Source organism: Cryptomeria japonica, chromosome 2 (assembly GCF_030272615.1).
Source record: "Cryptomeria japonica chromosome 2, Sugi_1.0, whole genome shotgun sequence".
Taxonomy (NCBI): domain Eukaryota; kingdom Viridiplantae; phylum Streptophyta; class Pinopsida; order Cupressales; family Cupressaceae; genus Cryptomeria; species Cryptomeria japonica.
In genome coordinates this window covers 575,143,787-575,170,975 of record NC_081406.1, presented here as the reverse complement: position 1 = coordinate 575,170,975, position 27,189 = coordinate 575,143,787, and the positions used below count along the sequence as shown (strand labels likewise).

The following is a 27,189-nucleotide window of genomic DNA, read 5'->3' as shown; positions in this document are numbered from 1 at the left end:
TTGCTCCAAACATGAAATTGGAAAAAAAAAATAGTTTGTAAAACAATAATGAAGAAAGAATCCAAACAAATTTATTTCTATTCCAATTATCTTCCTTTATGATCTCCTTGGCAGTGAATAGTCTCTTGCACGTGTAGGAATAGCAATCCAACTACTTTGGAATCTTCAATGATCAATCTTCAGCTCTATTTGTCTAATGGCAAGTAAGAATGAATGGTTAGTGTCTTTTGCATTCACAATGAGGTAAAGTGAGTTTGTTTTAGCCTTTCAAATACTTTACAAGTCACCTTTAGGGTCAGGGATCCTATTTTAATCATTCCTAGTCAAATTCAAAGTCTGTAAATGATTAAAAAGGGACGACATTTTTCTAGTTGAGTTCGTTGTTGGCTCTACTACAGTTTTGCTGGATTCATCTTGGGTTTTCCTGGGTTTGTCCAGGACAGACCCACAATGGTTTAATTGAACCTTGCATGAATCCCCTCACATGCTGGTCCTGAATCCAGACTAGTAATAAACTGGCCTTGGATCTGGCCATACACTCTGACGAATTGATAAGTGGGTGAGTGTGCATTAGTCACTGCACTTTAGTAGCTCCTCTACCATCCCCAAAATTCAGGAATACTCTTGATGTGCTAGAAATGTGTTCCCTGGTGTTCCTTCTCTTGAAAACTTGGAGGAACATAGGCTTAGAATGCAAACTAATATAACTCTCCTGAGATGTGAAGTCCAATGGCTGATTTTAGGATGGAAACAAATTGTTCATAACATTAACTTTGAACAGCTCCTACTCTGCATATAGCTGATTAAACAGTCCTAGAACAAAGAAATATGGCAAGGAAGAAGATACAAAGTTTCTGAGTTACCAATGCTGCAAAGTGGGGTGAACTGCAAGATTGCCCCAAGATCTTCTGGGAGGAAGTAGAAACACAGTATCTAAATGACAGATTGCAAGTGTTTGAGAAGGAGCATATTTGAAGGACTATGGACCTCAGCAGTGATCAGAATCGGCCCTGCTGTTGCTGTTATGCGAAAGTAAAAGTGCAGTGGTGGTTAGAGACTCTAACTTTATGGAAGCTGTTTGCAAAAATGTGTTGAAGTTATAGCTACTCATATAGGATTTTAGGTTAACTAGTAAGTCAAGGACGATGTCGTCCTTTACCAAAAGGTAAAACTCTGTGGGAAATGATAGTTTGGGCTCATAAAGGATGCCATACATGCAATTCATGGCAACACTGTGATTGGCTCACAAAATATGTGGTGCAATGGTGTCCTACACCTGCAGATTCTCTGTAGTGTGTGTGATGGTACTGTAGATTTTCCATTTAATAAAGGTTAAGGCCTTTTTAGGTCCCAAATGGAGGCACAGGGGTTTGCTACAAAAGGGATCTCATCCTCAAGTATCACCAACAGAGTCAAAAGATCTGAATCTGCGTTGGAGAATGATCATGGAGCATGATGGACCTGTTGTGACGTATTCACACATCGCCCCATTGCAAATGGGGACCCCTACTTTTTGCTTTCTAGGGTTTGTTTTCTAGGTCTTTTAGGGTTTTGTCTGTTAGCCTTTGCAGGATGAGTGCTGTTGAGGGGATCGTTGGATTTCAAGCTTTGCTTGAGCCAGGGTGAGTCCACAGGGCCCCAGAATTAGGGTTTCTTTGAGAGTCTTCCTTAGGGCCTGGTTTTGCCCTCGTTGCTAATTGTGTCTTGCTTTGTGAGTGGGTATCATTCTTGAAGGTCCGAGCTAGGTCGAGTTGGTGAGTGATGAAGTCTGAAATGTCATCCTGATCTTCAAATGCCCTAAAATTTGGCTGAGTCTGGAATGTCGTGATCCTGAAATTTGGCTAAGTCTGGAATGTCCTGATCCTGAAATTTGACTAAGTCTGGAAAACTGAAGAATCCTCCAAAAACTAGATTTTTTCAATATAACTCCTGGAGGTCCGAAACCACTCTCAAACATCTTGAAAGTATATATGGAATATAACTTAAAGTATAAGAACTTATACTTAAATGTTATATTCCATAAAATGATCTCGACGAAGAGTCCAAAATGTCAAATTTCGCTCCTGACCCTTCCAAGGGGTCCAAAGCGAATTTCGCTCCTGACCCTTCCAAAGGGTCCAGAGTGAAATTCTAAAAGACATTCTACTTTGACCAAAACCTAGAACTAACGCATTCCCAGGCTTGAATGAAGGCAAAAGCACTTGTTTGAATGAAGAAATGCAAAAAAATGAAGTCAGGATCATGGCCTAAGGTGAATTTCGCTCATGACCCTTTCAAAGGGTCCAGAGCGAAATTCTTATTTCCTCTATTTTTCTCCTTAGCTTGACCAAGTTTGTAGACTTTTGAGGCATAATTGAGAAGGTTTGACGCAACTTTGCCTTGGAGAGGAGATTTTAGACCTTGGGATGATGGATTCTAGCCTGGGAGAGGAATTTCGCTCCCGACCCTTCCAAAGGGTCCAGAGCGAAAATCCTTATAACTCTCATTTTCCTTCCTTGTTTTGGATGGGCGCTGGTTTATTAGGCTTTGTGTGTGAGTCTTGATGTGTTCTTGCCTTGAGAAGTGTTTTGAAAAGTGAGGATCTTGTCCAAAAATAGGAATTTCGCTCTTGACCCTTCCAAAGGGTCTAGAGCGAAATTCTTCATAAGCCTCATTTGCTCCCTTGTTTTGGATACCAACCTTGTTCCGTGGGCGAATTTGGGAAGGAAATAACATGTCTCTACCTTTTGAGGTGATGGAACGTAGAAATGTGAAGGATTTTGGCCAAGATTAGGAATTTCGCTCCTGACCCTTCCAAAGGGTCCAGAGCGAAATTCACTATAATCCTCATTTGCTACCTTGAATGGGCTTAAAACCTGGTTCCTCAAGTGGACAACAATCTATATTTGCCTCCAGGAGAAGATTGAAGTTTGAAAAATGAGCAATTAAAGCCTAAATCAAGATTTTCGCTCCTGACCCTTCCAAAGGGTCCAGAGCGAAAATCAACCTAAGACTCATTTCTGGCCTTATTTGACCAAATTTTGATTTGCAAGGCATTTTGAAGGGAAGAGTAGACATGTTTGGACGTTGGAAATCTTTGAAAGCTTTGAAAAAATGAAGGATTCTAGCCAAGAAGGTGAATTTTGCTCCTGACCCTTCCAAAGGGTCCAGAGCGAAATTCCTTGCAAGCCTATTCTTTTGACCTTGTTTTGGCTTAAGACCTTATCCCTTGGGTGAAGGATGATGTTTAGTTACCTCTTGAGGTGATTTTGAGTTGGAAAAAGGAAGAATCAAGCCCAAATCATGATTTTCGCTCCTGACCCTTCCAAAGGGTCCAGAGCAAAAATCCTCCTAGACCTCATTTCCTTCCCTATTTGACCAAATTGTGATGTCCAAAGCATGTTGAAAGGGGAAATGGACATGATCTTGCCTTTGAGAGTGTTTGGAAGTCATGAAAATGAAGGATTTTAGCCAGGAAAGGAAATTTCGCTCCTTACCCTTCCAAAGGGTCTAGAGCGAAATTCCTTATAAGCCTACTTTTTAACCTTTCTTGGACATGAAACCTTGTTCCTAGGGCAATGAAGGATGAGATTCTACCTTGCAAAGAAGTTTCAAGTTGAAAGAATGATAATTTTGGTTCAAGAATGAGATTTTCGCTCCTGACCCTTCCAAAGGGTCCAGAGCGAATTTTCTCAAAACCTCTCTTTGCTATAAATTTTTTGCTAGATAAGTGTGGGCTAAGGTAAATTCAAGGAGAAGTTGCCCCTGAGAGTGACTTTAAGTTGCTAGAAACCATGAAAGATGAAGGAATTGAGCCTAGAAGTGATTTTCGCTCCTGACCCTTCCAAAGGGTCCAGAGCGAAAATCCTTAAAACCATCTTTTTTCCAAAATTTGAGCAAAGCCAAGCTTGGACAAGGGTGTGAGAAGGCATTTGGATTGCCTTAGAGTGGATTTTGGTTGCCAAGAATGCAAATTTTGAAGCCTAATGAGAAATTCGCTCCTGACCCTTCCAAAGGGTCCAGAGCGAAATTTCTAAGATTCCCCTTTTTTCTTTGCAAATCAAGGCAAGATTTTGGTTTTTATACATTGGAGAGGAGTGAGACAAGATGTTCTATGCCTTGGAGGAGATTTGAAGTTGAAAGGATGGCAAAATAGCCCTAAAACAAGATTTTCGCTCCTGACCCTTCCAAAGGGTCCAGAGCGAAAATCCTAGAATCTACTTATTCCTTTCAAATTTATGCTAAGCTATGCCTAGACCAAGGTAAAAGATGCCCTTGAGATTGCCTTTGAGTTGACGTTTGTCTCCAAAAGTGATGATTCTAGGCCAGAGGAGGAAAATCGCTCCTGACCCTTCCAAAGGGTCGAGGGCGAAAATCCTAAAAACTCCTATTTTGCTTTACAAAATCAAATCAAACTTGGATTGGGTGAAAGAAGAGAACTATTTCCTAGCCTTGTGAGGTGGATTGAAGTTGGAATGATGAAAAATGAGCTACAAACAAAGAAATTTGCTCCTGACCCTTCCAAAGGGTCCAAAGCGAAAAACACTAAAACCATCCTTTTCTCCAAATTTTGTGCTAAGTCAAGCCTGGACTAGGGTGAGAAAAGCTATTTGGAATGCCTTGGAAAGATGTTTGACCTTCAAAAATGTGAATTTTGAGCTAAGGTTGGAATTTCGCTCCTAACTCTTCCAAAGGGTCCAGGGCGAAATTCTTATAGGGTCTGTTCCTGGAGAAAATCTTGGGCAAGTTTCATGTTGATATCTTTTCGTTGATGATGTAAGTTGAAAATGCTATGTTGAAATGAATTTATCATGTGTCCTTAATCATCTTTTTGTTTGTCTTGCAGTTAAAAGGCGACCTTCTCCAGTTCGGCATCAACAAGGACGACCTTCTCCAGTCCGGCATCAACAAGGACGACCTTCTCTAGCCCAGCATCATCAAGGACGACCTCTTCTAGTCTAACATTTGAAGGAAAGACAAGGTGGCATCCCAGTTATCACTCCTCCAGTCGGGTTGGTCCACTTTAGCATGTCCAGATTCAATGTACCTGACTCATCAAAGATGGCACTAACTTTGATGTACCTACCTCGGTTCTCCATTGGTCAAATATTCCAAAGAAGACATGTGTCCAAATAATGCAATTATTTCATTGGCCAGAATTGAGTTTGTTGTAACAAACCCTAATTAGGGTTTCATTGTAAAATCTTGGCCATTGATCTCAAATCGATCTAAGCCATTGAATTGTATTGTGGGCACTATATAAGCCGTGGCTCCTCATTTGTAAAGGCTGATAGTTAGTCAGGAGTTAGAAGGTGAATAGTTAGAAATAGTGAATAAGTCAGTTAATAGTATAGCAATTAGAGTAGAATAGAAAGAGAAGGCAAAGATTGTTGCCAAGATGTTGTAAAAGGCTTGTAAAACTTCATTGAAGAAATGGTGAAATCTATGGGTCGATTCAACAATTTCCATGGTCTTTATACTTCTCAGATTTGATTTCATGTTATTAGATGAGTGGAAGAAATGTGTTTGATTGATGGTGAAATTTGTATATCCATACTACTAGCAGTTTGTTGATTGCAGACTTGCCTTGTGTAGTCAACTGGAATCATTCAGCTTAAGCTTAACTTCAATTGTCGCTTCTTCATTGATATGCATCAGCCTGATGGTGTCTATGCCTGTAGCGATGATCTGAACATCATAAAGCTTTCCTCCGAAGATCGCACTAACCTTGTGGAGATGGTCCTGGGATGTCAAGACAAGACTTAGTTAGAATTTCATCAAAGGTCATTCATTGTTCCTACATTCTTAGTGTCAGAATTAGATCCTTCCCTCGCCCTCATCCTTTTTTCCCTTCTTTCAAAAAATCTAGGCTAGTGAAATCCCGTGATTCCAGCAAATCAGACATTTAGGTCGTCAAGTATAAGTCCCCTTGTGATTCCAGCAAAAATCACATCATACCACAAAGAGCTTATCCACGAGTAGAGATCCTACATAACAGGAACCTTGAAGCTTCTCTGATTGATCCTTTTGCGATATCTTCAGCATTCGGGAGTTTTATTCAAGAGAGGATAAGGTACCTTTAGGTATTTTATTTTGTGTTTGGTCGTGTACAAAATACACATCAACAAGACCCAAGGTAATTTGCAAAATAACTTAATTGGCAGGAAGGGGGAAGGATGCTGCTTGCAGGACCCATATAAGAAAACTATAGGGCACAAATGGTGCTTGCGACAACATTGATGAATAGGACTCTGCATAGGGTGTGGGTAGCACCCAAAATGTTCACATGCAAATTCAACACATAATGTTAAGAGGTTGTATTTATCATTTTTTCAAAACAAATCTGTTGTGAGGTTATGGGTGCTGCCCTTTTTCCTGCCCTATGTTAGACATTCTTATGAATTGGGCCTGTGGGTCTGTTTCTGTCATTAGCGCTTGGACCTGATTTATTCCTTATGCTCAAAAGTCAAAATAGATGCCTTTTTTAATGAAATGATCGTTGAACTCTGATCTGTGTATTCTGTTTTTTGAATACTTGTTTACTCATTTTTCATGCACTGAATTGGCATTTAAAATTAACATTTGTGATTCAAGTCTCAAGTCATATCTGGCAAAAACCAGTATTTCTTTAAGTTTCAGGGATAAGGGGATGGATTCCTTGGATGCAAATTTTTTACTAGATTTTGCGAACAGTGGGGGGATGGCAGGATGATGGCTTTTCAAATAATAATATATACAATTGATTTTTGAATTGTTAAAATACAAATAGATCAAAAATACCTAAAATGACAAGCACACCAAAAGAAGCTAAAATTCCAAAAAAGTACAATAACAATTCACTAATTCCATTCTGCATTTGATAGATCAATAATCACAGAAATGATATGAAACATGAATTATATTGTAAGATGCCAAAAAATGAAATGTTACATCATGCATCATGAGATGTCTGTTTTGTAGTGAGCACTTGGACCTGATTTATTACTTACACTCGAAACAGATGCACTTTTATGAAATGATCATCGAACTCTGATCTGTGTATTCTGTTTCTTGAATACTTGTTTACTCATTTTACATGCATTGAATTGGCATTTTACATGCATTGAATTGGCATTTAACATTAATATTGTGATTCAAGACTTAAGTTATTTAGGCAAAAATCAGTGGTTCTCCGAGTTTCAGAAATGCCGATGGCAGGGATGGCAGCAGGGTGGCTATTAAAATAATTTAATAATATATAAAATTAATATTTGAATTTTAAAATACAAATAAATTTAAAATCGTAAAAACAGCAAACAAACCAAAAGAAGCTGAAATTCCAAAGAAGTACAATTACAATTCATTGATCCCAGTTTGGATCTGATGAACCAATAATAACAGACATAATATGAAACAGTATTTATATTGTGAGATGCCAAAAAGGAAATTTTGCATCATGCAAGGTACACAGGTACATAAAGCAACAAACCATAGAAACGAGACTCAGACTTGGTGCGGACTCGGCAAGGCTGACCCGAATTGGGACTCTGCAAAAAATTGGCAAGACTTGGCAGGTCTCGGCAAAAAACCACTTTCTAGTGAGTCTCGCCTAGAGTGAGTTCCTGGAGAGTCCAGAATCCCTAAGACTCGGCTAGGGTCACTCGGCTTGGAAGAGTCCTGGCGAGTCCTATCCAATTGATATCTCAGAAACTGTTTGTCTTCTGCTCTTTTCTTCATCCTTGTTTTCTCTTTTCCACTTTTCCTCCTCATTTTGTGAATGCAAAACAGCAATGATTGTTGGTTTTTAAATTTTTTTTGGTTGGGAGGCCTTGGTGCACCCCGGCCGCCCTTGGGTTTTATTCATTTTAAAATGTTTTATATTTTATTTTTTCTGTATTTTTATGTATTTGATGTTGGGGATGCACTTAAGTCTTAAGGTTGGCCGGTGGTTACACAGAGCCCCCAAATAGACCAAAATAAATGGTGACATTTCCTTTTTCAGGAGACAATTTGTGAACATCCCAAAACTTTAAAAAAGCAGAAAGAAGATGGGTAGGGGGTGTCCCTTCCAAGTCCTCAAATCCCCAGGATGCCGCTCATCTAGATCCAGGGAATGCATTTCTGTGGAACACTAGCAAAAATATAATATTTGCTTGACAAGTTGGGGGTAGTGCAGTCTTGGTTTATGATTTTTCCTGTTGTTCAAATAAAACTTAAGTTTGATTGTACTGTAACTGTGATTATGTTTTCTCTGTTAGCATGCAGATGACTAATTGCCAGTCATCTGCATGCCACTGTAACTGTTTTCTCTGTTAGCAGTGTAGAAACTGTTCGCTTAACATGGTGATAAGTTTAAAACATTGATTCTGCTATTCATAAGCTTGTAAACTAAGCTATGATATTATGTAATTAGTTACCTTTTTGAAATGTTTTTGTTGGCCCATTTTCAATAATTTCTGTGGTTTGCTTGTGTCATCTGTTTCTTGGCAGTTGATGACGCTCATCACAATACCTCAGTTATATTGTTTCTAGTATATAATTAATGATCTCTACAGGGCACATGTTTACTTGGAAGGAAATTTGGAGACAAAAATTTTCAGCGATCCTCTTACAGGTGTTGTCAAGCGCATTAGAGAAATCGCCATACGACAACAGGGTACGCTCCTCTCTTCTCCTCTTTTTATTGTATGTTCCATATATTTTCTCCTGTTCAATGATTACCAATAATATTCTGCAAGTGCTTTACCGAAGATCCTTCTTGCTAGTATGGAGTTCATATTTATTTGTATCCTATACTTGTGCTGAACAATATATGTCTTGACTCTTGAGTAAATTACAACCTTTTTATTTATTGCTAGTATAAATATTAAGTTTTAACATTAAGCTGGATGAGTATAAATCTGGGTAATGAGTATGATATCAAATTTTATATATTGTATGAAACTGTATATTTATGCAGTTTGCGGAATTTATGTTGCCTAAATGCCTTATTCACAGACCAATTATTAGCTGCAGTTGCACCCATTTTTTCAAGCTGCATGGTCTAGTGTGGCACTCATATCACTTGTCTCCTGTGTTATATGTCCTGGCTAGAGTTTTCTTTTCCAAACCTTTTCTATGTTAAGTTATTTACATTTGTCTGGAGTAAAATTATTGGTTATCCTAGTCAATGTATGTTATAATCCTGCAAATTCATGGAGCTGAGTAAAATATTGCTTCCATGAACTCATGAATCGCTTAAAAGTTGCATGCGTAAACATATTAGTTAGCATTCATGTTAAGTAGAGCGATGTTAGTCATTATTTATGGATGTTACCACCTCCAAAAATTACTATAATGGTCTGGTCTATCCTCACAAATAGTGAGAATTCTTGTCAGTGGGACCAGAGTTCCCGGAGGAATGTTTGGTCCAAAAACATAATGTATTCTTTGTGGACATTGTTGGTGTCCAAATATGGCAGTGTTATGAGTTTATTTATTTCAATCTGCATTTTAGAAACACATGTCCACTCATTTGCAACTTGCACCTGCTATTGTTAATTGCTAGTGGATATGTGCAGGGCGCCTGGTATTTTTAAACCAAGGAACTGAAACCAATACAAATTCACAAATCTTGAAAGGAGTTGGCTACTTTTAAATGGTAAGTGGATTTTGTTTCAACTTTCAACAACTCTTCTATACCTGTTCTCTGAGATGATTTTAGATGAGGAATCTATTGAAGATGTTAGGCATTGTGTCCATCCTTGGCTTTTGAAGTATATACTTTTCTAATGAGAAACTGTAACTGGTGTTTATCAACAGAATCTTCAATGTTTCAGATTTGGAAAAAGATTGAGGGCAGTGAATTACTACCCCACTAAGCTTGGAGGATTCTCAAGGTAGCAACTATGGACACACGACCCAGGATACATTTTGTGCTAAATCTGAGCAGCCAAATGCCTTGAAAGGAAGAAACTATTGAGTGCATTCTGATTTAGAAATTTGTTAATTGGACACTTTTTATGTTTAGCTGCATTCTCATGAAACTCAATTTGGTTTGTTCCACAGTAAGGGTTTTAATATTTTATGTATAAACAAAAATGGTTTTACCGTTTTAGCATTGATCCCATTTGAAAACCGAAGCAGAATCCTATTATGTGAAGGTGACTTGAGGTTTGCATGTTTGACAGCAACTTCTGGCTCGAGGAATTCATCAGCGTATATATAAAAATGAAAATTCATTTGAATAAAACTGTAAAGGTTTCTGTACTCTTGTTTGTCAAGAACCTTTACTGTTTAAACATTTAGTTAATCTCCCGAGGAATTTTGTTTCAGGTGGTCAACATTATTGTACAGCTTCTTAAAATACCAACTGTGAACAACGAATTCTGGTTTATTTACCTTCTGGGCATCAATCGGCCAGCTTACATGCATTCATCTTCCAATTTTAATGCACATAGCTTAATTAAATTTTTCTAGCTTAATTAAATTTTTCTTGGTGAAGGGGAAACATTCAATATGCTAAAGCTGATTAATTCCATCAGCATGCATTTTAATCTGTAAGCCATTTCATCTGGAGTGGATACCTGCAACTTGTAAATATACATTTTTGTTCCTGTAAGACAATTGACGAGATGTGAAGCTCAACCTGTGAGCAGAACAGGTTCGGTAAAGTAAATATAAACATGTCACACAATAAAGAACATAAACATATAATGTGAATTTAATATCGAGCAATGTGGGATTCATCATAAGGTTATCCTGGTTTTATCTGCTCAAGCTGATTCCTTTCTAGTAGATTTGCATGTCTCCTAGATGACCAATCTGCAAATTAGGCCAACAGATTTGTACCCACACAAAATATAATTAGAGGTCAGCTAAATAATAATAAATTAATAATAAGTAACATGTGCAAGAGCAAAGCAGAGACTTGAAAAACGAGCCTTCAATTTGCCTGGGTGGTGGGGATTGGAAAGTTAGCTTACTTATCTCTCCCACTTGCAAGAAGTTAGGGAAGTGGCAATGGTGCTCTTTTGATAGAATGTTTCTTCAGGCAGGTGAATTTTGTTGAAACCAATTTTATTAAGAGAGTACAATTAATAGTACTACATTTTAGTTTCACTGGTTGTACCATATATTATTATACTAACAATGAACCGATATGTTGTGACGTGTTAAATTTTATTTCACATTACCTTCTCTAAGAGGCAGACTGAACTTTCTTTGTTACCTTTTCAGACTATGCTATTTTGCCTCATCTTCTGCAGGTGTATTTGCAACAATGAACTTTTGTCGGCATGAAGGTTTACACAACTTTAACTGTTCCAAACTTTCTCATTTTTTATTTCTGAAGATGTTGTCTTCCTTGGTGGGAATTTCCCGAAGATTTCTTTCCTCTTTTACCAAAGACGCAATCAAAAGATGTGAAAAAAAAAAGGTTAAAGAAAGAATAAAAACCAGTTTGTCATCAAATTAAGCATAATACAAATTTGAATCTATCTGCATGTGCATTTTTAATATTGAAAATATCTTCATAATATGTTTCTTGCATTCTCTTATTGCTTTCGATTAATACATGAATCATTAATGCTGAAAAGTTTCGAGTAGAAAAAGGACATTTTGATAATTTAATCTGTAAATAGCTGAAAAAAAACGTCTTGGCAACATTGTTACCTGACATCAACCACAAAGCTCTTGACATGATTTTTTACCACCCATTGCTAGTTGACGCTCAATAAGTTGGTAGTCATCAAAATATGACTTTAAATAAAAACAAGAATAAGCTTGCCTTTAGGGTGTATGGGTTTTATAAATTTGCTATATAATTAGATAGATAATAAGTTCTTTCAATAAAATGATTAGTTTGGTATTTGAATGAGTGGTATTTAAAAAGGAAGTAATTGTATCTAGCTTAATCATCTATGAAGCCTGTCCTAGAGAAAATTGAAGAATTATATCTGGGTTAAAGAGAATTCATAGGTACAAATCAAGCTCTTCTAATTCGGTAGGTAGTGTTTTGTTGAACTATCAAGTGTTTGAAAAGGGAAGAATCAATTAGGATGGTTAATCTTACAACTCAACGGCAACTGCTAATGCTAAAATGGTATTTGTTTCTTATAGGAAGGAAGCTTCGAGTTGCCCACAACAATATGGTCACGAGCTTAACTTTGCTGATAAGTAGAATACATGGGTTGAAAGAAATCATTTTTCATTTATAAGGCATGTTTTTCTTGTGTATCATCTTAGGTATGTTTGTATTTGTGAACATGAAAAGATGATTTAGGAGGCATATTATAATAAGGTGGCATTGCACTTTGTGGTGGATATGGCTACGGCAGTTCTTTTATAAAGGTGTAACTTTGTAGTGATATCAATTGTTATGCTTTCTCATGCACCATGTGTGCTATTGTAAATTTACCAAGCAAGAAGCCAAATTTGTACCTTACTGTCCTAAGTTAATCTCCACAAAGTTTTCTTGTTGGATTTAGTTGTAATAAAGTTGATCGTAATTGTGTTTGTGGTTGGTAGATAGGGTCCTTGAATTGTAATCTTGCCAACATTGAGTTTGTAGAGGAATCACAAACAATGTATTGTAATACTTATTTGATATTAAACAATAGTGAGAAAAGGGTACAATTCCATGTAATAAAGAAATAAGACAGATTTTGTTGTAGAAATCCTCTTATTAATGGAGGAAAACCGGTTGGTAGTGGTAATTGCATTGTTATCAAATTATTTTTTAAAGTAACAAGTCAAGTACAATGAATCACAAGAATGTAAATTACAATTTGCTCCTTGCTCCATTGATACAAACTCATTGTCAAGCCTATGTTTCAAATTTCATGACTAGAATTTTAGTTCTCTTAAGTCTACATTATTAAATCTCCTGTGTGTCCTACAAATATATATAAAGATATTGGAGTTCTTGGACATTGCAAAGTCACCAAGACAAGAAATTGATGAGCCAAGAGGCATATGTTTTTTTAAAAGTTCTTGCACAATTACAAGTGGAATTACTACTTTTCATGGTGTCAATTTCAAAATTGTCACAATGGTTGCAATTCTTTGAGGACGACAACTTAATTTTAGATTGTCAATAGCAAGCATTATTAGAGGGATGTATTGTTGAGTATCTTCTAGAATTTTCTTTGGTCTATGGAGGATACCAAACTAGCCAACTTCCTTGCCTTCCACCCACAAATATAGGTAGCTAATAGTATGATTATATACATCCTTAATGTTTACATTCCAAACATTGATGCATAAGGGGTGAGAGTTATTTATGTTTCTTATAAAGAAAATCATAACTAAGCACCACACAAATTCACTAGAAAGCCCCATGTAATCATGTCATGGGTAACAACCATGACCCCCAACTACTTAGATTTGCCTTTGAGATATTGTCTCCATGAACAAAAAGAAAAAGATAAGTGGAAAATTTTGTCAAACGACTTCATGTTTAGCAACAAGTATAACAACATATTGTAGAAGACTATTATCCAATATAATTATGGCACCCCTACATCAAAGTAATTCATTAGCATCAAGCTTTGATAAGATATGGTTGTATACACTAGACTCTTGGCGTTAAGGATAAGCCATGCACTCAACAAGAAAGTGGAAGAAAATGTCTTCATATAACCTTCCAATTAGTATTGGTTTACATCCAAAATTCAACATGGAATTTCTTTTGTCATAGCTCATGTTAGATACATTTGAGGATTTATAACATTTGAAATACATGAAATTGAGAATTTCTTATGAAATAATGACTACAACAATTTAGTATTCGATGCATAAGTATGGGGAACCAAATCAACATGTTATATTCAAATGAGTTCTATGTAAGTCAATTTATTTATGAGGAATTAGTTTTAAGAAAAAAATGTATAGTTACAATTTATGATATAATATGGATCATTACCCAAAGATGGTAATACTAACACACTACAAATAAACTATATTAGCATAAGTCACTCCTAAGTTTTTCTTTGAGGGTGTGCAACTTTATTTTAGATTGTCAAAAGTGTGTTGTGTTAGAGGGATGAGTTTGTAAGAGTTGATTGGTGACTCCTCAACACCACTAGAATCCCTACAAGACCAAAACAACTTCCACAAGAGAGAATGTTAAGAATAACTTGTTTCAACAATACAAGATTGATTGAATATAGAATATATAATGAGATGGCCTTTCTTATAAAGGCAAGGTCAAAGATAAGATTAGACAAGATGTTGACGTGTATCTTAATCCTATACAATGAGACAACTACCACAACAAATTATTAAATGGCATACGTAACTAGAATTAAATAAAGGTCATAAAGATAAGATATGACATGTCTTATCTTGACAACTAAAACTTCTAGAAACAACACCTAGGACCTAAGTAAACTTAAGTCATATGAATAAGTCCCCTATTAGGAACCAACAAAAATACTAGGCACAAGAAATTTACTAGGTTCAAAACCTTCACACCAACACCCATCTTAAGTGCAACTTAAGGAGACGATTATTGTGTAAAAATGCAAGATTATTACGATGATTATGAGTCTCGACTACTAGGCCATGTTAGGTACTTGTGTACAATACAAATCTCTCACAAACAAACAAAGAAGAAAATCCAATGGGACAAAACTCCTTTTCAAAGGAGAGAAAATATACAAACATATGGAACAAATTAAAATTGATCTTGAACAAGCTCCAAAGACAAATGTGATGTCACAATAATTGTGCCATGTTTGTCATTAGATAAGAGAGATAAACCCTCAAATTGGTCCTACAAATTTGAAATGTGAGACTCCACAAACAATGAAGCAATGTCTAATAGATAGAAGATATGATACCTATTGTGATGACTCAATAGAAGTTCTTAATGAATTATCAGTAGAAGGTGAATGTGTGATCTCAATTGGAAAAGTATGAGCTATAGGAGAAGTCTTTGGATCATCAAGATGCTCAGTTTTCACATCATATTCAAACTCCTCTAAGACATCATCATCGAAGGAAAGATTGTCAACATTATCAAGTAGAATGAGGCAATTTGAACTAGGATCATATGGGAATTGAGGTATATGTGGATCTCCAAAAATATCCCAAATCTTGGTCGAAACTGTGTGTGAGAACCTGATTCCTAAAATTTGATAATATGCCTCTCTAAAGATGCCACAACAAAATAATCCTATGATATGATCATTCTTGTTACTCCAAACTCTATTCTTCCAATATTTATTTAGCTCACAAATGAGTCCATAAAGATGAGGCAAAATATTAAGCCACCTACAATGTGTTAGAATGCCCTTTTGCCAAGACTCATAATTGTCCTTAGTCAAAGTGATTAAAAAGGATGATTTGCATAACCCATCATTACAACAATGATATATTTCTCAAATGATAAAATAAAATATCAATAAATGAAATATAGCTGAAATGAAGTGATTAGGTCAAGACAACATCTCCACAACTGTCAAAATGTCCAAGCAATCAACCAAGATGCAAATACAGAATAAATGAATAAAAAATGTTTGGGACAAAATCTAGAAAAGGTGCATGCATGTCTTGAAAGAGCTCGTCAATACCTTTCCAATGTCGTAAGGATCGTGTAAATTGAAGATTGTGGCAAGAAGTTATGAGCTCGGGAGCAAAAACTGAAGATCTGACTTCAAATGATTGTTGTAATCAAACAATTTAAAAAAAAAAAAATGACTTGTGCCACTAGAAAGTGGACGAAACCTTTCCTATAATATCTCATTTTTGAAAAACTGACTTTGCTAGCCCAAGTTATTGCAAAAAGAAAAATAGCCTTCTTTTAAGGCACATAAGGGGTCAACATAGCACGTGGGGGCTTAAATATTATGTTTGGTTGGTCATTCCATATGATTAGGGTCTGCATAGTTGCAAAATAAAAAAGTGCTACCAAGGTTCCACCAATGGAGCTACGAATTAGTGTGCACCACCTGAGTGCTTAGCACCTTCTTACAGGGAGCAAGGTCATTGATAGGACCAAGTGGGAGAACAAAATGAAAACCAAGCTAATGACAATATATTTTAAAAAATATTTTTTAATTTTAAAATTGCAAAATAATTCTTCATATTGGTGGATTAAAGCCTTTGATCAGTAACCAACCAAAAAATAAGTACATTGACCAACGAGACATAGACCTTACATAGGTGAGTATAAAATTGACACTAGATTATGCAGACGATGATGTAAAAATAGGGAATACGATAAAATATCAGGAATATTTGTTGGACAATGAGACGCATGATTATTTTTCCTGTTGACATAGTATGATCTGTACAATACAACCATGAACTAATCCATATGGTCATAAGAATTTTGATAGGCCAGGTAAAAAAAACCATGGTGCCCCTAGGACAAAGTCTCCATTTTTCAATGATTTGACAATCAATCTTGTAGGTTTTTGGGTCTTTTGAACATGATGGTAGGGTCATATTTGGTCTAGAGTGCCCCAAAAATTTAGCTACCTCTTGAAACTGATAACTTCAAACCTTTCTTAAAACCCTTGTAGATCTGACAAAACATAATGAAATTTGACAAATGAAAGAAAACCATTACAAAATATAGCCAACACCACCCCTAGCTTGAGGTACTTAATTTTTATCAAGTCCTTGATAAGGTATGGTTGTACACTAGACCTTGGGCCTCAAGACAAAATATACACACCAAAAAAAGTGAAAAAATATGTTTTCATACTCAACCTCCCAACCTTTATTGGTTTGCATCCATATTTCATTGTGGATCTTCTTTTGTTATAGCTCATATTATATATGTTTGTTGTTTTGAAATATTTGAACTACATAGAATTTAATCTTTGTTATACAATAATGGTTGCAATAATTCAATAATTGATGAATAGGTAAAGGAGAACCATATTGATGGCCTCCCCTTCCACTACAGGAGACACTTCTCTACCGGTCATCTGGCTTCGGACTGCTCTATTCGACGCCACAAAGGTGTTTCTACTCGGTGGAAGAATGCTACTGCCGATCACTTAACAATCAATGCCCTTGACTCTGTGTCTGCTGACTCCTCTCATGAGGATGATGTCGATGTTGAGCCCCTCACGACTACTGATGCTCCTACCGCTCCTTTTGTGGCCTCATCTCTTGAGGTCCCCTCTTCTTCTTCTCTAGTTCTGTAACCACGATCCACTGCTATTGGATTTGCTTCTGCTGTTGTTGTTTCGTCATGACCTATTGCCGCTCTACAACACCCTCCTGTTGTTATGTTGCAGCACTTTGTTGACACCTATGTTTGTAACCTTGCGGGGTCCCTTCCGATTGATCTCTCTTTTGATGGACCTATTGACAACATTGACTGGACTATGGTTGCTTGCATGCAGAAGGGGAAGTCTTCACCCCTGCCCCTAACCCCCCCTTGTTGGGGTTCAGGTGGCTCTCCCCCCCCTTGAGTGGGGTCTTTTTGTCCTTCGGTTGGATAGGATTCCTTGCCTGTCTAACTGTGTTTGTTTGTCACCGCTTTTGGGATGTTCTTTTTGCCAACATCATCTCTCTTGAAGTCGCTTGTTTTCTTTTGATAGTTTTTGGCTATGTTAAGGGTCAGCACCCTAGTTAACGTTGCTTTACTAATAAAAAACATTCAAAAAAATTCAAGGTAAGTCATTTTATTGATAAGTAATTAGATTTTAATATCCTCTTTACTTCAATAATGGAAGTTATGACATTATTGTTTCTCTAAGGGTAATAATTGGTGGGGATGTTTATAATCACTTTTTTGAAAACTAGTGAAAACAAGACTTTTAATGCATCAAATATCTTAGGTAACATAGAGTTTGAATTCTAATATAAAGTTTGGAGTAGTTTCTCGATAATATGTTATGATGCAAATATTGCTACCATAATACATATTACTTTTATATCAATGTTTTTTTTTATTATTACAAAAAGTGAACACATAAATATTACCAAGACATTCATTAATAAAATAAGAAGTCAGAGCTTTCGTATATAGGTTTACAATAAAAGGCAACAAGCCACTTTATGAATGCGAGCCGATAAAAATAATAAATTTATAAAACATAAATAATAGCTTAAAATTGGAACAACTTCATTAAATCCTATAACTAAAATCTAATTGATTATTATTGAATAATAATTACTTTAACACCCTCCCTTAATGGTCAATCTAATAACTTCATCAAGTTTATCTTAGATTTTATAATTTTTCAAGTTGTAAAGATGATAAGAATTTCTATAATTTGATCCTCTATTAGACAATATTGTAGCACAACAAATCCTTATACATGTTGTCTACTAAAAATCAATTTCACATGTTTGGTATGTTCATGGAAGTCTGGATCCTTGAAAAGTTTAAGCATCGCTTGATTATCATATAATAAGGGCAAAGGCTTAGTTTCAGGCATCTTCAAGTTTGGAGGCATCCTTCTAAGTCAAACTAATTGGCACATTGCTTTTACTGCTCCTTGATATTGTGCTTCAATTGAGGAAAGAGTTATGGCATGTTGCATTTTGTTGGTCCATGTGATTGCATCTGTGCCAAAGATGAAAACATATCCAAAAGTGAATCTTTTGTCATCTACAAAATTCACCCAATTTAAACATTTAAACCCACACAACCTAGGATCTTTCTTAAATTATACACAATGTGAGATTCAAATATGTATTTCACATATCTCAATAGCCTCTTCATTATAGTCCAATGTTCTATATTTGGTGGTCATGAATTTGAAAATAAAACTCACAACATAGCTTGATATATTAGGTCCCCTCTATTTTCCTATAGATTGATTCATTGACTATCTTAGAGTCAAGTTTGGTTAAAAGTTTTAGCCCTTTCTCCATAGGTTAGATGAGATTTTGCAATTTATTTTTAATCTATTGAGAAAAATCCTTTCATATTTAGATTGTGAAACAAAAACTTTGTCACTTGCTTCTACACCTAGGTAATAATGCAAGAGGTCTAATTCAATCATATCAAAATATTTACTCATATTAGATTGAATTTGTTCAATAAAATGCATCTCACTACCTGTAATAATGATGACATCTACATATATGACCAGTAAAATGAGATCATTCTTTATATTCTTGAAGTGCAAATTAAAATTTGAAGGACTTTGTTGGAACCCTTGTTCAACCAAATGCTTGTAAATTTAGTGTGCCATACCTCGAGTACCTACTTTAGGCCATATAGAAACTTCTTTAGCCAACATACAAGATGATTCTTCCTTGCAACTTGAAAACCCTATGGTTGATATATGTACACTTTTTCCTCCAAATCTTCATTGAGGAAGGCACTCTCTACATCTGTTTGATGGATTGTCCAACTAAATTGAGTTGACATGGATATGACTAATCAAATGGTTCTCATCTTTGTTATAGAAGCAAAGGTGTCTTCATAGTCAATACCCTCTATTTGTGAAAACACTTGTAATAAAAATATATTTGTTATTGTTTAGTTTACCATATGCCTTTTACTTGATGTTGTACACCCTTTGCAAGCAATGGGTTTCTTCATTGGTGAAAATTCTATGAGATTTTAAATCTTCTTTCATAACACTCTTTGTTTGGTTGTCATGGCTTTTTTCCACCTGGGTTTTCCTTTTACCTCCTCAAATACCTATGGCTCATAAGCTCCTTGAATATTGACCATTAAAGTATAGTTGTATTACTATTTTTCTTGCTTCTTGATGATTCACCTCAATTATTTCACTTCACCAAACATTTATAATGGTGCTTTGCCACAACTTTGGTCTCTTCTTGGAATCATTTTCATCCAAATCAATGGTGCCACGATGACTGGGGCTACTTGTATGTGTATCATCTAAATGTTGATTTAGGCTATTATCAATAGATACTAGGACTAGTATTGGCCTAGGAGACTACACATACTCAAAATCCTCCCTCCCTTCAAGTGGAGCTACTTGAAGCTAAATAACTAAGTATTTTTCAAAAATAAGTTATCCTTTAATAATTTGAAAATTTGAATTTTTTTGGAAATGCCTAGTTTCTTTAGCAATCGTGAAATGTCAATTGAAGTTTAGCATGTTGGGAATTAGTGTTCACATAGAGTGTGAGGTAAAGTGAGTTAAATAAAATAACTCGCATAGTTATTATGGGTAATGAATAAATTTAATAATATTAAGTTGTTGACAAACAACTTAATATTATTAATAGTCGTAGTTTGTTTCGTGGTTCGTGTGTGTTGAGTTGTTAAAACAACTCAAATATATGTAGGGAATTGTTTTAGGAGTTTCTTATAATGTAGGAGATTAAACTCCTATATATATGTATAGCATTTGAATGAAAATTATGTGAAGTGAAACACGTATTATTCTATGTGTAAAATATTTTCTATGTTTCTATATTTCAGCCCAAAATTTCAAATATGGTATCAGAGTTGGTCTAAGCTTAACTCCCCCATGAGAGGGCTTACGAATATGAGAGAGATGAATAGAGATTTTATGTAGATCTACCTAGGATAAGTTAGCGTAAGAGAGTGATCTAGTTAGTATTTATATGCAAAAAGCATAAGTTTCATTGTGCATATTTTGTTTTCTAGTTTTTCTAAAATCCAAACAAGTTTTGATTTTGGGAGCAAGAGGCATTCTGGAATCTTAAAAAAAATTGTTTGATAGCAACAATTTTTCCTATGTTCTGATTGCTTCTGTTGGCTTGCACTTCTTGAGGCATTTTGATTAGCCCATTCTTTTTATTTGGTTTGGAGGATCTTCTATTGTTGTTGTTTCATATCAAGAGTTTTTCAGTGCTATTGTTACAGTGGTGCATGGCATTACCTTGATTGGACATGAGCAATCTCCATTGAATAAAGGTAATTGTATTTACACTTGCTACGGATTTTGATTGTGAGGCCTTTCTAAAGTTGTTAAGCACAGTGGAATAGTAATTTTTTAATGGGATGGGGAGTTTTATTTTAGTTTTTTAAGTTGTTGTATTTTAGTTGTTTTTAATATATTTTATGAGAAAGTTGTTTTTGAAATATTTGTGTAAGTAGATGTTACTTAATTTTTTAACTTCAAAAGAATGCACCAATTTTTTAACTTCAAAAGAATGCACCATTTTTATTAAATGGGATAAGACATTAAGAAATGTTTATATAAAATTTATATTATTATTTAGTTACAATAATGTAAATTAATATATAATTATTTTTAATCTCAATTTAATACTTATATTCAAATGTGAAATAAATATTATAGATAATTTTAATTAATGATAGTATATTTTCTATAGCAACATCAAGAGAGATGATGTTGGCAAAGAGAACAACAACCCAAAGGTGGTGACAAACATGTTAGATTCAATGACAGTCCCGAAGACACTGAGAGAGGGGGGGGGGGGGGGGGGTGAATCAATGTCTAATCGGTTTATTAAATATTTGAACTTATTTATAACTTTGCAACCCAAAACAATGTACCAGTAAATAAGAAATAGTTTAGTAAACAGAAATAACAAAGACAACATAAATGCACACCATAACACAAGATATTTTAACGAGGAAACCCGGTGTGGGAAAAACCTCGGTGGGATTTGTGACCCACAATACTTACTCACTGGCCAATATGAATAAATACAACTTACAATAGGGGCTTGCACATGCAGGGAGACCAACAACTTAGAGCACAATGCTCAATGAAGAGTCTCACTGACTACAATATGGATAATTAAATCCAATACAATGTACTACTCAAAATAGCATCTCTAATGCCTGGTTCAGTACCGGTTTAAGCTCAGTCATATACCTTAACAAAAACCTTCGTTGTCCACTATATTACCTTATACAATAATTTCCTATTTCATTCAACCATATATAAAATAACCTATAAGATCTCATACATATATGAGTCTTTACAATATACCAAGTTAGCTTTACAAAAGATAATTATATTTACAATACAATTCGCATAAACAAAACTTGTCACATGTCGGCTTGGGTGTCGGTATACTTCAATTGCCGATGTAATCTGGATGCCGGTGAATATGCATGTCGGTGATTGTGTTTGCAATGCCGGTACATGTAGAATCCTGATACCGGTTGGTTGCCATCAATGACAACATCAACCATATTCTCATTAGAGTGTAGAATGCCAACAAAACAAACACAGTCAGACAAGCAAGGAATCCTATCCAAGCAGAGGACAAAAAGACCCCACTCAAGGGGGGGGAGAGCCACCCGACCCCCAATGAGGGGGGGTTAGGGGCAAGGGAGAAGACTTCCCCTTCCACCTACGAGCAGCCACAGTCCAGGCAATGCTGTCAATAGGTCCATCAAAAGAGAGATCAATCGGAAGAGACCCCGTAGGGTTACAAACAGAGGTGTCAACAAAGTGTTGCAACAAAACAATAGGAGGTTGTTGTAGAGCGGCAACAGGCTGTGACGAAACAACAACAATAGAAGAAGAGTAGCAGGGGATTGTGGCTACAGAAATGGAGAAGCAAAAGAGGGGACCTTAGGAGATGAGGCCACAAAAAAAGAAACAGGAGCATCAGTAGTCGTGAGGAGCACAACATCGACATCATCCTCATGGGAGGAGTCAGCAGACACAAAGTCAAGGGAATTGACAATTAAGTGATCAGTAGTAGCATTCTTCCACCATGTAGAAACACCTTTGTGGCATGGAATAGAGTAGTCCGAATCCAGATGACCAGTAGAGAAGCATCTCTTGCAGCAGAAGGGGAGGTCCTTAAAGTCCAACAGTTGTGTCTAAGGCCTATCCCCCACCATGAGAACCACATCTCCTGGGAGAGGAGAGGAGATGTCAATGTCCACAAGAAAGCGGGCAAAGGTAGTGTGGTACATTGAGGACGTACCTTGATCAACCTTCGGGAAACGACCAATAGAGTTACCGATAGCCTCATAACAAGAAAGCTCCAAAAAATGAAGAGGGAGATTGATGAGCTGGACCCAAACTAGACGCACATTAAGTGGTTCATTGAGAGGGTTAAAAGAAGTTGTCCAAGGCTTAATAGAGAGGGAGTGCACTCCCCAAGCCAACAACATGCCCAAAACCAAATCTTGATTAGTAGAAGAAGTGAAGGAAGCAACAAAAAAGCCTTTAGCACAAGGGAAAATCTCAATATTATAAGCAACCAAAGGCTGCCAAGAGTCACTTACCCAATGATGAAGGTCTGGTAGAGAAGGCCAGAGCCCTGAGAATCTGCACATAAGAGCACAACGTTGGTAGACCCCAATGTTGTACATGACATCCTACCCACAAACCACCACAGGGGATGGTTTGGCACAGGGAAGAGGCCGAACCCCCTTCGAGGGTTGGGCAGAAGATCTGGCCACACGAGCAAAGCTATGCTTGCCAATAGGTTTGGGCAAAGAACCAACAACATCAATAGCAGTCGGCAAAGCCACAACCCCTGCAACGAGAGAGCCGACAACAGTAGTACCCACTGCCGGAGAACCAGAGGGCATTGGTGTTGCACCAGGCAAAACCCCATGGGGAACATGGGGGGCCTCAACAACAACCACCTTAGGAGCATCAGACCAAACAACAACAACAACATTGGACATACCGTGGATCATAGGAGCAGATGCCCCCACACGAGAAGGAAGGGGGGTAAAGTTCGAAGACGAGGGAATGCCCCAGACATCCATAGCAGAAAACCCTCGAGAAGCAGAAACCACCGTCGAACTAGAGGCACCAACAAAAACAATATATTATATTTGAAAAAGAATTTTTTGTATAGAAGTCATATTATTTTTTAATTGCAATAGTACAAAACTTTTAATCTTAATTTAATATATATAATCAAATGTTTTTCATTATTAAAGCAGTGTTAACTAGGGCGCTGACCCTTAACATAGTAAAAAAATATCAAAAGAAAACAAGCAACATCAAGAGAGATGATGTTGGCAAAAAGAACAACAACCCAAAGGTGGTAACTGTAGTCACACAAATCTGTCCAGCTTAATTAAATAAATAAATGCTATTTGTTTGATTAAAAAAAATCCACTAGCCACCAATTAATTAAATTAATATTTAATTAATTCATCTCCAAACATTCTTCTATTAATTAAATAAATTATTCAATTTATTTTAATTAATTCATTAAATCAAATTCAAATCAATTAAATAAATAAAATCTATTTATTTAATTAAATCCCCCTATTCCTCTTTTAAATAAATTAAATAAAAACATTTATTTAAATCATTATCCCCCCCCCACTTGCATTTTCCTACAAATGCAACTTGCACACATTTATTGAAATAAATGAATTTTTATTTTAATAAAATCCTATTTTCCCTCACCCACCAAATCCACTTGCAAAATCTAATCCCCTTCTAGATTCTCCTAACCCCTTCCTAATTAGCCTAATCATTGTCACATTCCTAAGCAAAATGGAGTCACTTCGCAAAGACTTCAAAGTCTTTGAAAAGCATTTAATGCTTTGTGTGTTCAACAAATTAACCCCCAAAGTCTTCCAAGACCACTAATGGCTCTTACATGACCATTTATGGCTCTTACATAACCATTTATGGTTATTTCAAACTTGTCCCCCCAAACATTTATTGTTTTGACCATATTCATCCATTTCACATTTGCACAAGAGTTTATCCATTGGATAAAAGCTTTATTCTTTGAATAAAGAGTTTATTCATTCAACCAACCTTGACTTTAAATCCCAAGGTCATATCAGGCATTTAATGCTTATTCCCTCTCCTCTCAACCTATCTCACATTGACACTTGTCATCCTGGGATTGGGTTGAAAGCCCTCACATGGATTTGAAATCATTCAATCCTGACCCTTGTTGAGATTGCTCAATCTCAACCATCCATTGCTCCATTTTTCCTATAAATAGAGTCCATTTCTTCATAATCCAGATCCTGAAAACTTGCATGCATTTAAGCTATAGGCATTTTTAGAGATCATTTTAGCATAATCAACTAATATCTTATCATTTTGGATAAAATCAATCATTTTTAGCATCAATAGCATAGTATTAGCTTTTCATTTCACATTTAGAGCTATACTACAATCTCAATCCTCCATAAGCATCCATAGTGCAAAAAGTTGCTGAGAGCTACACTATTTTGGAACTTGGAGAGGAGAGGAACAAGGGAGAAAGAAACTAAGAGCATGTTAGGAGGTATTTGGAGATGCCTCATCATGTTTGCTTTGATAGTTAAATATGCTTGCATGTTTTTAGTGTCTCTCTTGGTATGCCTTTTTAGATTAGTTTTTGATTGACTAACACTAACGGTTTCATGTCTTTTGTGTTATTTATCATTTGCTAACCTTGTGCCATTTAGGAGGGCATCAGTAACAAACAAACACAGTCAGACAAGTAAGGAATCCTATCCAAACAGAGGACAAAAAGAACCCCACTCAAGGGGGGGAGAGCCACTTGAACCCTAATGAGGGGGGGTTAGGGGCAGGGGTGAAGACTTCCCCTTCAGCCTGCAAGAACAGAGTCCAGACAATGTTGTCATTGGGTCCCTCAAAAGAGAGATCAATTGGAAGGGACCCTGTAGGGTTACAAACAAAGGTGTCAACATAGTGCTGCAATAGAACAACATGAGGTTGTTGTAGAGTAGCAACAGGCTGTGACAAAACATCAACAACAGAAGTAGGGGAACATGGTTGTAGAACAGGAGAAGAAGAAGAGGGGATCTCAGGAGAGGAGGCCACAAAAGGAGCGACAGGAGCATCCGTAGTCACGAGGGGCACAACATTGACCTCATCCTCATGAGAGGAGTTAACATACGCTGATTCAAGGGCATTGACAATTAAGTGATCAACAATAGCATTCTTCCACTAGGTATAAACACCTTTGTGGTGTGGAATAGAGCAGTTGAAGCCAGATGACCGGTAGAGAAGCATCTCCTGCAGTGGAACGGGAGCCCCTCAAAGTCTTGCAGTTGTGTCCAAGGCCTATCCCCCACTATGAGAACCACATCTCTCGGGAGAGGAGAGGAGATGTCAATGTCCACAAGAATGCGGGTAAAGGTAGTGTGGTCCATTGAGGACGTAGCTTCATTGACCTTCAGGAAGCGGCCAAAAGAGTTGTCGATAGCATCATAATGAAAGTGCTCCCAAAAATGAAGAGGGAGATTGATGAACCAAACCCAAACTGGACGCACATTAAGTGATTCAGTGAGAGGGTTAAAATAAAATTTCCAAGGCTTAACAAAGAGAGAGTGCACTCCCCAAGCCCACATCATGCCCAAAACCAAATCCCGATCAGCGAAAGAAGTGAAGGAAGCAACAAAAAACCCTTTAGCATCGGGGAAAAGCTCAATATTATGAGCCACCAAAGGCCGCCAAGAGTCACTTACCCAACAACGAAGGTTTGGTAGAGAAGGCCAGAGCCCAAAGAATCTGCACACAAGAGCACAACGTTGGTAGAACCTAATGTCGTCCACAATATCCTGCCCACAAACCACCATAAGGGAGGATTTGGCACAGGGAAGAGGATGAACCCCCTTTGAGGGTTGGGCGGTAGATCTAGCCACGCGAGCAAAGCTACGCTTGCCAGCAAGTTTGGGCAAAGGACCAACTACATCAGTAGCAGTCAACAAAGCCACAACCCCAGCAACCAGAGAGTCGACATTAGCAGTACCGACAACCAAAGAACCTAGGGGTGTTGGTGTTGCACCAGGCAAAACCCCATGGGGAACATGGGGGGCCTCAACAACAACCACCTGAGGAGCATCAGACCAAACATCAACAACATTTGAAAGACCGTGGATCATAGGAGAAAACCCCCCCACGTGAGTAGTAAGGGGGGCAAAGTCCGAAGACGAGGGAACGCCCCAGACATCCGCAACGGAAAACCCCTGAGAAGCAGAAAATACCATCAAACCAGAGGCATCGACAACAGTGTTCAAATGCAGAGAGATGGGAAAGTCATTGGGGAGAAGCAGGAGAGCCATGTTGTGACAATTTTTATTTCTGCCACGCGAGTAGGAAGGGGGGGAAAGTCCAAAGATGAGGGAACGCCTTAGACATCTGTAGCATAAAACCCCTGAGAAGCAGAAACTACCGTCGAACCAGAGGCACCAACAACAACGTTCAAATGCAGAGAGGCGGGAGAGTCGTTGGGGAGAAGCAGGCGAGCCATGTTATAATCAAATGTTATGATATAATCATATTTTTATTTCACTTTTTTTGAGTAGAACAACTCCTAATTAAAATTATTTGTCACTAATTAAGTTATCTATCAATAATTAACAATATTTTTTTAAAAATATCTACAATATTTATTTTACACTTG

The 27,189-nt window shown here is 36.8% G+C and overlaps 1 protein-coding gene across 1 annotated transcript in view; it reads left to right on the top strand.

The window, feature by feature from the left end:
* Positions 1-10,337, top strand: part of LOC131050927 (single-stranded DNA-binding protein, mitochondrial) — a 35,091-nt gene extending 24,754 nt beyond the window's left edge. Inside the window, exons 4-6 of the mRNA XM_057985249.2 lie at positions 8,514-8,614; positions 9,519-9,598; positions 9,760-10,337. Coding sequence (XP_057841232.1) covers positions 8,514-8,614; positions 9,519-9,595 — 178 coding nt within the window. The 3' untranslated portion in view covers positions 9,596-9,598; positions 9,760-10,337. The remainder of the gene's footprint in view (positions 1-8,513; positions 8,615-9,518; positions 9,599-9,759) is intronic.
* Positions 10,338-27,189: the final 16,852 nt, after the last annotated feature.